The sequence below is a fragment of the Athene noctua genome, chromosome 6, assembly GCF_965140245.1.
Source record: "Athene noctua chromosome 6, bAthNoc1.hap1.1, whole genome shotgun sequence".
In the NCBI taxonomy this organism is placed as follows: domain Eukaryota; kingdom Metazoa; phylum Chordata; class Aves; order Strigiformes; family Strigidae; genus Athene; species Athene noctua.
The window spans coordinates 44,871,371-44,884,397 of NC_134042.1; the positions used below are offsets into that span (position 1 = coordinate 44,871,371).

The following is a 13,027-nucleotide window of genomic DNA, read 5'->3' on the forward strand; positions in this document are numbered from 1 at the left end:
GTTGGAAAAGTTGTAGATCTACACAGTAATTAGGCTCATCAGCCCATTCAAGAAGAAATCCATTGCTCTGGGCTCATTGTTTGAGGGATGTTAGATAACACAGCAGAACTCTTTACTCAATTTCTTTGCAAATCCTACCTGCCAGGATGCTGCTGGCCTCGGCCCACAAGCAGGGAACCACCTGCAGCAGCAGCAGCTCCCAGGCACACTGAGAGCATCACAAAATAAATTGGCTACTCTCAGCGGTAACACAAATGCATCTGTAATATTCCCATGGTTCATTAGATACCAGAGAAGTCACACAAAGCTATGGGGAGATCAGTTTTGTTAGGACACCTGCCCAAAAGAGAGCCTGCATCAGAGCTAAGCCTGTCAAAGCAACAGCTAACGAGGGAAGCTCAGGGACAGGGACAGTGATCCACTTGGGTCTGCTGCTGACTGAGCTGCCGGTGCTCACGTTCATCTCATCAAAACATAGTGGGGGCTGATGATAAAAACCTTCTTAACTGGCAATTAAAAATGAAACGGCGATGTTGCTTCCCATTGCACCATGCACATTCCCTCCCCTTCCCTAGTAGTTGGAAGAGATTAAAAGTGTCAATTTTAATCGATGAGGTGAACATAAAATGTTTATTTTTTAATATTTACAAGATTAAAAGTAGTAAACCTTTGATTTTTTTTTTTTTTATCATCATTCAAGTCTTGTGCAAACAACCCTACCCTGAATTAGCAGACAGCCTGCAGAAGGCTTTCTGAGTCAACTAAGGAGAGTCTCCTAATGATGTCACTTTTCTAAACAAGAAAATGGTACTAATTCACAGAAAGTACAATAGCAAATCATTGCCAATCTGTATCTTCACTCTAACATAGCCAGTTCAGATTTTTGTTTTCCTATGGATGCTGCCCATCCCTGAAATTTCCTGTTTAATGATCTTTCCACACAGAAATAAATCACTAAGTTTGAATTGCCTGCCTGAAGAAGAGATGCTCATACCTTTTGCTGGGGTTAATCAGCTGAGTGCCTTTTATACAGCTGCTGAGTCCCTGTGTGCAGAACAGAGCACATCAGCACCCATGACATTTTTCTGCAGCCATTCCATGCTGTTCAAAGATCCTTGAATGAAAAGTATGCTAAATTGCCTTTCGTTTCTCAAGAAAAATCAGCAGTATGACAAACAAGATCAAATGTTGATTTGATTTAGATTTAGATGGGGAAGATACACCTGCATGAAAAATTAACTCTACCTCTCTAATACCAAGGGATTATCAGAATTGGGCTTGTCCTGGTTTCGGCCAGGGTCGAATTAATTTTTATCCTAGTAGCTGATACAGTGCTGTGTTTTGAATTCAGTGTGAGAATAATGTTGATAACACACTGATGTTTCAGTTGTTGCTAAGTAGCACATATCTCAAGCTAAGGATTTTTTAGTTTCTCATGCTCTGCCAGTGAGCAGGTGTACAAGAAGATGGGAGGAAGCATGGCCAGGACAGTTGACCTGAACTAGTTCCATACCATAGAACGTCATGCTCAGTATGGAAACAGTGTGGAGTGGGCTGCAAAGGGTGGATCGCTGTTTGGGCATTGGTCAGCAGGTGGTGAGCAATTGCATTGTGAATCACTTGTCTTTTTTGGGGGTTTTATTTCTCTTTTTTTTTTTTTTTGGTTACAATTATTATTTTTTTGTTTTATTATTAGTGCTATTATTATATAAAAATATCAAGCTCACTACCCTGGATTCAGGAGAGCAGACTTTGGCCTCTTCAGGGATCTGCTTGGTAGAGTACCATGGGATAAAGCCCTGGAGGAAAGAGGTGTCCAAGAAAGCTGGTTAATATTCGAGGATCACCTCACCTCCTCCAAGCTCAGAAGCAATGCATCCCAACAAAGAGGAAGTCAGACAAAAATGCCATGAGACCTGCATGGATGAAAAAGGAGCTCCTTGACAAGCTCAAACACAAAATGGAAGCCTACAGAGCATGGAAAAAAGAATACACAGTCTGGGATAAATACAGAAAAACTGTCTGAGTAGCCAGGGATCAGGTTAGGAAGGTCGAAGCCCTGATAGATTTAAATCTGGCCAGGGACATCAAGGGCAACAAGAAAAGGATCTATAGGTACATCAATGATAAAAGAAAGATGAAGGAAATTGTAGACCCTCTGTGGAAGGAAACAGAAAACCTGGTCACCCGGTATATGGAGAAGGCTGAGGTACTCAACAACATTTTTGCCTCAGTCTTCACTGGCAAGTGCTCCAGTCACACTGCCCAAGTCACAGAAGGCAAAGGCAGGGACTGAGAGAATGAAGAACTGCCCACTGTAGGAGAAGATTGGGCTCAAGACCATCTAAGGAAGCTGAAGGTGCACAAGTCCATGGGACCTGATGAGATGCATCCGTGGGTCCTGAGGGAACTGGCAGATTAACTGGCTAAGCTACTATCCACAATATTTGAGTAGTCATGGCATTCTGGTGAAGCTTCCACTCACTGGAAAAGGGGAAAATAATCCCATTTTAGAAAGGGGAAAAAAGAAGACCCAGAGAACTACAAGCCAGTGAGTCTCACCTCTATGCCTGGCAAGATCATGGAGCGGATCCTCATGTAAACTATGCTAGGGCACATGGAAAATAAGCAAATGATTGGTGACAGCCAACATGGCTTCACTGAGGGCAAATTGTGCCTGACAAATCAGGCGGCCTTCTACAGCCGGGTTACAGGATTGGTGAATAAGCAAAGAGCAAATGATGTCATCTACCCAGACTTGTGCAAAGCATCTGACACTGTCCTGCACAACATCCTTGTCTCTAAATTGGAGAGACATGGATTTGATGGCTGGACCACTCAGTGGATAAGGAATTGGCTGGATGGTCACACTCAAAGAGTTGCGGTCAATGGCTCAATGTCCAAGTAGGGAGCAGAGGTGAGGGGCGTTCCTCAGGGGCTGGTACTGGTACTGGTGCTGTTTAACATCCTTGTCAGTGACATGGACAGTGAGATTGAGTGCACCCTTGCTGATGACACTAAGCTCTGTAGTGTGGCTGACACACTGGAGGGAAGGGATGTGCCATCCAGAGGGACCTGGACAGGCTGGAGAGGTGGGTCTGTGTGAACCTCATGAAGTTCAACAAGGCCAAGTGCAAGGTCCTGCCCATGGGTCAGGCAATCCCAAGCACAAATACAGGCTGGATGGAGAGTGGATTGAGGAAAGACTTGGTGGTACTGGTGGACAGAAAACTGACTATGAGCCAGCAATGTGCCCTCACAGCCTAGAAAGCCAACCGTGTCCTGGGCTGCATGGAGAGAATTGTGACCAGCAGGTCAAGGAAGGTGGTTCTGCCCCTTCACTCTGCTCTCATGAGACCCCACCTAGAGTCCTGTGTTCAGCTGCAGGGCCCCCAATATAAGGACATAGACCTGCTCAAGGGGGTCCAGAGGAGGATACAAAGATGATGAGAGGGTTGAGCCACCTCTGTAGTGGAGACAGACTGAGAGAGTTGGGGTTTTTCAGCCTGGAGAAGAGAAGGCTTCTGTTGGAGACTAGCAGCCTTCCAGTACTTCAAGGGGACCTACAGAAAGAGGGGGAGGGGCTCTTTATCAAGGAGTGTAGTGATAGAATGAGGGGTAAATATTTTAAAATGAAAGAGGGTAAATTTAGATTAGATATTAGGAAGAAGTTCTTTACTGTGAGGGTGGTGAGACCCTGGCACAGGTTGCCCGGAGAAGCTGTGGCTGCCCCCTCCCTGGCAGTGTTCAAAGCCAGGTTGGACGGGCCTTTGGGCAACCTGGGCTAGTGGAAGGTGTCCCTGCCCATGGCAGGGGGGTTGGGATTAGATGATCTTTAAGGTCCCCTCCAACCCAAACCATTCTATGATTAAATTTTATTTTAGTTATTAAACTGTTCTTATCTCAACCCGTGTGTTTTGCATTTTTTTGATTCTCAAGCCTGTCACACTGGGAGTGGGGAGGAGTGAGCAAGTGGCTGTGTAGTGCTTAATCGATAGCTTGGGTTAAACCACGACCGGGCTCAGTCCTACTTTTAAAAGAGTTGGTGGTGCTTTGCCTCTCATTCCAACAGAAGCACGGTCAGCATGCCTGAGGAAGGTATTTAATTTCAAGATCATCTTCAGAATGGAATAGGGGCCTGCTGCCAGTCTCTATACCCCAGAGGGTGCCCAGCAGAGACCACCGTAAGGGAGATGATAAAGTAGCAAAAAGGAGATGGAAAGGAGTGAAGCATGCAGAAGGATCAGGCTCACAGCTACCAAAAAAACAAGTGAGAAAGCAAACCCACTGAAAGCTTTTACAGCAATCACTCTGCTCAGACAGCTGTCCCATGCCGTCTGGCAGAGAGGCACAAAGGGGTGAAACTAATGCTGCCGCAGCTTTCTCTTTGAAGTTTTATGCTGCTCTTCTACCTAGGAAAGTCATGCATGGTCCTCCAAGGACTAACTTCCTTGCTTTGACTGCCTTAAACTCAAATCCCTATGTCCCTGAAAAGGAGCAAAGACACAAGAAACTGCTCAGGGGAGCAGGACTTGGGAGGGAATTGCTGCAGAAAACAGTCTAGCCTCAGATCTGTTATCCTCACTCGGAAGGAATTGCATGGGTCTCTTAATGGCAGAAGGTGTAGCATGGACCGTGCTGAGCTATCTGTAACCACACAAAGAATAACTCCATTATCCGTACTGATAAATTACTCACATGGGTTTGTCCCAGACCCATTAGCAGTTTCTCGGTTCCTGGGCATGGACCAGCAAGGGAACACTGTCAATTGGCAGTCTGGATTATGTCACATTTTTTGGATGTTTGAAGTGGGTTCTTCTGTCCCATGCACCTTCAATAGACAAGTCTAGATACCATCAGAGGTGGTACCAGATGTATACCAGTGAAACAGTCCTTTAGAAAATATTTCAATGGAATATTAACATATCTGGAGATAGCCATGAGTGCAATGAAGCTAAACAATAACATTTTTTTTTAAATTGTCTTAAGTGAAGGCGTCTTCAAGCATAATAGAGGCTGCAGAGGCTGCTAAAATGTAAATAAAATAAACCCAAACTGATTTTTGAGGGTACAACTTATTTGCTCCGCAATCATGCTAAACTGTTGCTACAAGTAAACTATAACTACAGGACTTCATTTTCTGGGATAACACATTAATATAAAAGAAAAATCAAAAACCAGCCAACTAAAGACCAGAGCGGGACAGGAAAGGGCAGGAGCATCCTGAGACAGGGTAAAACAGTCTTTACTTTCTCACATGGAGATGGATAAAGGAATTTGGTGAAATGAAAGGCAAAGCTAGCCTGTGACCTCTACAGAGAGAGTATGAGGAGGTAAATATCCCCTTTATGCCTAAACTGAACCAACCTTATTGCCTAAAAAAAATTTAAAAAAAAAAACCTGAGCAAAAAAAGGAACAAGATGCATTACTCTTCTTGGAGTTACAGGTGAGGAGAGTGAGGAGGAAAAGAGAAAACTTTGGCTTACACAGGCTGTCCTTTGCCATGGCCACAAGAGTTGCCTGTTACTGCAGTAAGGAAGCAAGAGCTATGAAAACCCAAACACAATGTCATGGGCAGTACAGCTCTGAGCTGTGACTAACGTCACTGTGTTTGGCCCTGGAGAAGTGAAGAGGGGTGTCACCATGCCTGGCTGGGGAACCCCTCTGTGTCCCCTTGGCTAGGCTCAGCAAGCAGCAGGCTGTATTAGTCTGCAGATGCTTTGAGTCCCTGAAAAGATACCGACAGGCAAAGAAAACATGCCATACATGTTGCCATAAAGAAGTTGATCTAATTAATTTGAAATAGGCTTGAGCAAGCCATTAAGTTACAAACTCTGAGTTAAGTGCTGCCAAAAGCCTGCTGGCCACAGAAGCCATTACAGAAATTAATCTGTTGGATCTGCCCTTCCAGAGGCTTGATCCCGCACTCCCTGGGACCCTCTGCCACTGGCTCAGACCAGCAGAGCAATAAGCTGCCCATGCAAATGAAAGTACTAGGAGTGAGAGATGGATGACCGAGTTCCAACCTGGGGGTGGGCATATTCCCTGTCACAGGACAGGAGTCCAGGACCCCATGTAGGCCCTCACCAGCTGATCTACATTATTATTCACAGCAGCTCCCTAAGCATCATGTTATTCTCCCCTGCTTTTCCTAATTAATAATGATGGAAAAACTTGTTTTTTCCAGATAGGTTTTGCCATCATCACTGTCTCACATGGAGAGAGTTCCCAATAAAATGCTGAAAAAAAAGGTGAAAATGGATGATGGACCTGCCAGTACAGATAGACCACTGGGCAGAGGAGGTGCTCAGCAGATCTTGCTCTACAGTTAACCCACAGCTTTCTGCTTGCCAGAGTTACCCAAGGACAATACTCTGATCCCTTCCTAAGCAAGTCACTCCCCACAACTGATCAGGACTGAGTGTGAACAACAGCTGGCAAAGTGTAAACAGCTCTGAATTAAGCTGCCATAACTGTGAATGGATTTCAGAGCTCAAAACCTGTGGAAGCCCTCAGGTTCACCAGAACACGTGCAACCTTCAGGAGTAAGGGACAACAAGCAGAGCAATGCTTTCTGCTTCTGACATTAGGACACTTGCTAATATAGCAAGCCATCTGGAGAGTCTTAAAAATTAAAAAGAAGGGGAATCCTGAACGAACCTTGGTACAACCTTCACTTTTAGGAGACATGAACACGGAATTCAAATTAAAATAAAGTTTTTGTAAAAACAATGTGACATAGAAATGACAAGTGATTCAGTCAAGAAACCACATGCAATTCATTAAAACCTCAAGCAAAAACATAAAGCCAATTTAAAAATAAATTATTATAATCCAAAATAGAAATTAAAACAGGACATGTGTTAAGACAGTCTGATAGCTTCACTGGCTAAAATGCCTCAGAGATTCACAGTGTGCTGGAGGAAGAAGAGAACATCAATCATTCACAGTGTTCTCCCTGGCTTTAAGTGCGTCACAGGGAAAAGAAGCAAGCCTCTCCGGGTGGTATTTCATTGCCTTAAAGGCACTCATTTCTCCTCACATCTCCTTGGCTCATTCTCCAGCAAACCTTCCAGGAGCAAATGCACCAGAGGTCCTACATGGACAATTGTCCTTTTCCCTGGCTGCTCCTGACTCATTTCTTTAACACAGATCATTTTGCTCATGGTAGAAAACAGCAGTATGTGACCGTGTACCTTAAAAGCTGTGGGAAAAATATTTGCTTTACTGAAGCACAGGCAAATTTTAGCTGTGATTTTGGGAGGGTCAAAATTTCAGTTCAATTTTTTCCTGCATTTGCACAAGCTGTGTTGGTCTAGCAGTTAGGTGGAGGTGGTGCATTAGCTGATGCAAATGGAAGCAATAATGAGAAAAGGAAAAAAAAAAAAAACCACTTTAAAAATATTTCAGCTGAATACTTGTTTTCCGTGGCAACACATGTGGTAACTTGATGTAGGCCTTCCTTCCTGAATTTTGACCATCAATAAAATGTACATTTATTTATATGGGTTCGAGCCTCCTAGAGATCTGTCTTGGCTCCCTTCCTCAGGCCAAGCTCCATGGCTCAAGCTTGCAGTGAGGCTCTCCTCCAGCTGTGTGAAATCTTGAAAGGCACTTAATGAATTAGACACTATTAATATTCTCTTCCAACATCAGAAAGCAGTAATTAACTCTTTGAAGACTCATCACAAACACTGCTTTATAACTTTCACTCCTCAGAGGCAGCTATGTAATCTCATTGTGATTTTAAAGAATATCTTTCAGATTAATTACTTTCCGTGTTTGGAAAAAAAAGTTCAAAGTCCTGGTTCTGCCTTGGAGTGTGCATTAGTGACGTTAGATGTGTCATAAAAATTTCAGAGCACGAAACACGATATGCTGCAATACTTTGCAATTACAGATTAAAAAGTCACCTCACCACCCAGGGCAGCAGAGATGACTGCAGGTTGAAAAGCTAGCAGGCACACTCACTTTATGGGCTCATAAATGCAGCGTGATGGCTGAGCTACCTAACCTAAAAAAGACAACAAAAATCCAGAGTTGATAATAGCATGCTGAGCAGATGCCTTAAGTAGGTCATTCAACATGCCAGGCCTCTAAATGTTATTTGAGAGTGAAAAACATTATTTTCCCACTTCGGCAAGACTTTCTCTTCCCTGTCATGTGGAACTAACCTTTTGTGCTTAGTACTATTATTAATTTATTAGCCTTTTGAACGTCTAAATTGTTTTGCTGTCTGTGGCCTATATCTGAGTGCCAGTTGAGGGACAGTGCAGCACAAATGTGTGTGTGTGCATACACATACATGTATGTGTATTTTGAAGAGCAGACCTGATGAAAGAACAATTCTGTCTACGTATTTTTGACAGTGAGAAGAGCCATCTTCTTGAGCACAGAACTGCAAGGAGTGTATTTTTGTTATAATTAAATGTCAAACCTTATGAGTGATGACTACGTAGAAAAAGTGCTAAGTGTATTTCTATTGAAATCAGTTAAAGGAGACAATGATTTTCTTTCCATTTAGATTACATGACTCCAGCACAAACTGCTGCAGTACACTGGAGCTCTGTCAGTCCGTTCTCATTACCTGAGCAACTGCTTTCTGTTCGCCTAATGAAACTGTCCTGGATGGTACTGCTTTTCCTAAGAGATAGACTCACTGTCAAACACTTCTGCGCCCAACAGGGAATCACATATACTTCCAGCAGATATGAAGTTTGAAACAATCCCCTGATGAATAACTTTATGTAACAGGACTTAGATTGTGTCCCTGGTGTTGAAAGTAGCATATCTATTTCGTGCCTAGGAACAATACACAGAATTTCTGCAAAGCAGGCTCTGACTCAGCACATCTTAATGCAACACTAGAAATAAGACTCCTCCCAAAATAGTTCTTGAGTAAAACTGTATGAGACATCATAGGTGGAGTTCATCTGATGTACCCTAGGCATTTAAAAGTTAGTAATTATGGACTCTCTCAAAAGTCAACAGAAACGGGATGGTTTTCCCATCCTAGACTGGGTACTGAAGAGGGGCCAGATAATTGCCTTCTGGGGGAACCTTTTCCTCATAGGCTTTAAAGGTGACCAGTGACTAGCTTGGACATCATCACCCAACTTTTAGTGAAATAAACTCCACCTTGCATGTACCACATTAACACAACCTTTCTTTACTTTTCCATCCACTCTCATGTAACATTCACACATGCCCCCAAGCAACATTTCCTTTCCTTCTGCAAAATCCAAAGTTTCTTAAGAACTGCTGTTCCTTCTTGCTTTGAGTCCCTGCCCCAGTGGCAAAGTCCATGTACCTAACACTGAGCTAGAGAGCAGGTATCTGTACTGGGGGACTGAGCTCGACGAGTGTTTCCACCAGGGTGACTTCCTACGCAGGGCCCTGCAGGGGAACCAATTTTCCTTAAAAAGGGTGTGTGGGAGAGAAGAACAAAATCCATGAAAGCCCAGCCAGAAGGCTATTCCCTATATGCATCCCTGAACTACAGAACTGAACTCCAGCACATTGTCCTGTCAGGAAAAGATATATATGTGCTTTTGCTGTATACAACCCTGTCACGGTTAATGGGGGAAGGGGAGTCCCAAGAAACTAGCTGAAGTGACAGGTTCACAGTTTTAAGAAGGAAAGAACACATTTTGGCACAATGTATGTGGCATTATCTTGTCCCATGAAATCACTGTCAGCAACGCCTGAGTAGAATTGTCATCACGAGACCGTAGCTGATGGCACGTCACAGGCAGACGAGATGGCAAGGGGGGGATGCTGAAGTGAAAGCTTGGAGGACATCTTATCAACAGAGAAGTGATAAACTAGAAATCCCAAACTAGCTTTCAAACCCCAAAGCCCTTCTTCAGGTCTGAAGCAGAGTTAACAACCTTCAAGTCAGAGGTAAGCTGACAAGCTGGAACCAAACCTTTTTATAATTCAGCTCTTTCAGGCTTCAGCACAGACAGAGGGGAACTGTAATCCCATTGCATCTGCTTTTTGCCATGGTTATTTTGTGCCATACTTGGTATATTAATGAGCACAAGGAATGCACTAAAAATTAAATCTCCTTTGAAAGAAGCATTTGTAAGATACTCCAACGGCTAGAGAGAAACTAGACTCAGAAAAGTAAAATTCTAGCTGCGTTAAACTCCTGTTACTGCATAGTCTGAAATCGTCTTGTGAAATACTGAGATGTGTCTCAGAAGCTAGAGGATTACAGCTAATGCTCAATAATCTATAAATCATTGTTATGAGATTTCTCTATGCAAATAAAATTTATATAACCCTCATCAATCTTAAAAAAAAAAATCATAAAGATGAAATTTTGCAGCTGCAATGCGAATTAAAGAATCCCTTAACCTGTTTTCAAGATACGTCCTTATAGCTAATTAATTTTTAGATGGAGTGTTCTTTGAAAGGACTAATGGATAGTGAGCATTTCTGATTGATTATAAAATGAGCAGGAGGGTTTAAGAAGTGAGCTGTGAATGTAAAATCACTACCAAGCTTTATTAACCTTGCCACATTAAAATTCCAAACTATGCAAGTGAGAGAAGCAGGTACTTTTGCTGAGTACATTTTATTTATTTAACATCAATAAATTTCTCTCAGTTTGTCTATGCCATGTAGATCCATCAGGCTGTCCTCTGACCTACATCTTAGCAGGTGAAAGACTAAACCTCACCTCTGAGGAAGCCAGAATCTGGATTTTATAAAATATAGACTATAAAATAAAACTTTATACATTATGTAATTGGGAAAAAAAGGCAAAACCTTTGTGAAGAAAACCAAAATAAATGTAATTCATATGTCACACTGCTAGGACTGATTCTCAGAGCTGCACATCTCCTGGTAACTTTTATTGTGCCATCATTAACAAACAGCGACAACATTTATTGAAAGGCCAGTTAATCTGCAATGGTCTGAAAACATCAAGACTAAACTGGGGGTTGTTAAACACTGCAAACAGTCTGCAATCTCTTGGTGAAAGAAAGGGTAAACAAGAGCTGTGCCTTACCCGCTTCCTCAGATTGCAGGTGAGCGTGAGATTCCTTGAGAATGAGTTTGCAAAAGCAGTATAAAAGTCCAACACTTTAAGCAAGGCTTCTCGTTTAATAATATGTAAATCGCAGTATGTCAGAGCCCGTACATTGGCACATGCGTGGGCCAGACTGGTTTCCTTCCAGAAGATATCACCAAACACATCACCTTTACCTGAAAAACAGCAGGACAAATTTGTTGAAAGGTAATACTTACGCAGTGTTCTTCAGCACACAATTTATTTCTTCCCAAACTGTCTTAAGCTTCCAACTACTCTAACAATAAGCTTCCCACTGTGAAAACTAATAAGGGTAAAAGTTTTAAAAGTATCTGAGGTACTTAAGTATCCTTAGCAGTAGCCCCAGGTTTGTAAGGTATTTATAGATTGCTTTGTGAAGTGTCACAAAGCATAAAGTCCAGATTGTAAAGGTCTACTTGTAGCTGAAGATGCAGGTAATGGACTTTTCAAAAGCTCCTGACTATAATAAGCACTTAACTAACGTTCAGGTGATTGAGTATTTCTGAGGGTCTGTTCCTAAGTGACTTAGGATTCCTGCTCTTACCAAAAGCCGATGACATCTAGGTTCCTACACCACCATGCAGTGTAGTGCAATAGCCATCTTCCAGGGCCCAAGGACCACATTTTAAAGGATATTTAAACATTTCTAATTCAGAATTTCCTTCTGAAAAAAACACCCAAAAATGTCCCTGAGACGTTTAACCTCTAAATAACCAGCTCTACCTCTTAAATATATCCAGAAGTCTAGTTCTAAACCCAAACGCATCCACTTATGCTTAAGCCTGTATTTAAATGTTTGCTGAGTGTTTGACACCTGAGACACCTGAATGTATAAGTAACTTCATCCAGAAGTGAAAATTACACCTGAAGGTTATTTCTGCATTGGTAGGCATTGTACCAGAACAGCTGAAGCCGAGGATCTGTGCATTTTGAGGACTCAGGACTAGATGTAGTCCATTCCCATGGACAGAAGAGCTCCAAGGGGTGGAAGTGCATGAGATGTACTCTGACATACCCCAGTCTCCTTTCCTCTGCAAGGAATCCACACCCCCAGACAGCCGTGCTAGACACATGCTAGGGCAAGTCAGGAGGATCAGGATATTAGATTCAAAATCACATTCCTGACCCAACCAAAACACCAGCCTGGATGGAGACTGGAGAGACATACTTTCAGGTTTGGACCCTGTGGTTGCTCTGAGAAGAATTAGTGGCAGCAACAGAAAACACACTGAAACATCCAAAAGCTGCCTCTTGCTCCCCAGCTGCTCGTCAGCCACGGACTGGGCAAGGGCCATAGTGTGTGTTTTGTGGCTGACACCTCAAGTCCTGAGGCAGAAACCATGGTACAAAGGGTATTTTTTGTTTCAGATCCCAGTGATATCCAAGCTCTTTATTTTAGAAGTTATTAAATCAAAACCAAAATCAGTATGTCAGTTGTGATATCACTATTGATTTCAGGTACCTCATGCAGTCCCTTGGTGATGGTTAGTGATTTTATAGTTCCGGGATAAAAGGGCAATACATTTTAATATTTCCTCTTTTAAGAACTTGTATCATTTCACTCAACTCTATTTTGGGAACACAGACCAGAGAAATAATTTATCCAACCTTATTACTTTTGGGGGTCAGAGGCTCTATTTCTCTATTTCCATTTCTACTTTAGGTATTGTATCCAGTAAAGCATATCTAACATTTGCAATGCAGAGTAAAATAAACTGTGCAAGTCCTTATCTTCATTTCCTTGCCTTTATTTTCTAACAAAAGTCTATATAGCAGAATCATCCCTTAGAAAGGTTATAACTGCATTCTCATTGAACTACTTTTAATTCCTCATACTTAAAATTGTAGTTAACTACAATACATGATATAGCTGGTATAATTTATAAAACAAGCTGCTTTAAAATGCTCTCCTTATCACACAGAGTATTTTCTAGTAACATATCATTTATCCAAAGTATAGTATT

The 13,027-nt window shown here is 42.3% G+C and overlaps 1 protein-coding gene across 1 annotated transcript in view; it reads right to left on the reverse strand.

Moving 5' to 3' along the window:
• Window positions 1-13,027, reverse strand: part of KCNH5 (potassium voltage-gated channel subfamily H member 5) — a 161,842-nt gene that overhangs the window by 19,692 nt on the left and 129,123 nt on the right. Inside the window, exon 10 of the mRNA XM_074909325.1 lies at window positions 11,022-11,218. Coding sequence (XP_074765426.1) covers window positions 11,022-11,218 — 197 coding nt within the window. The remainder of the gene's footprint in view (window positions 1-11,021; window positions 11,219-13,027) is intronic.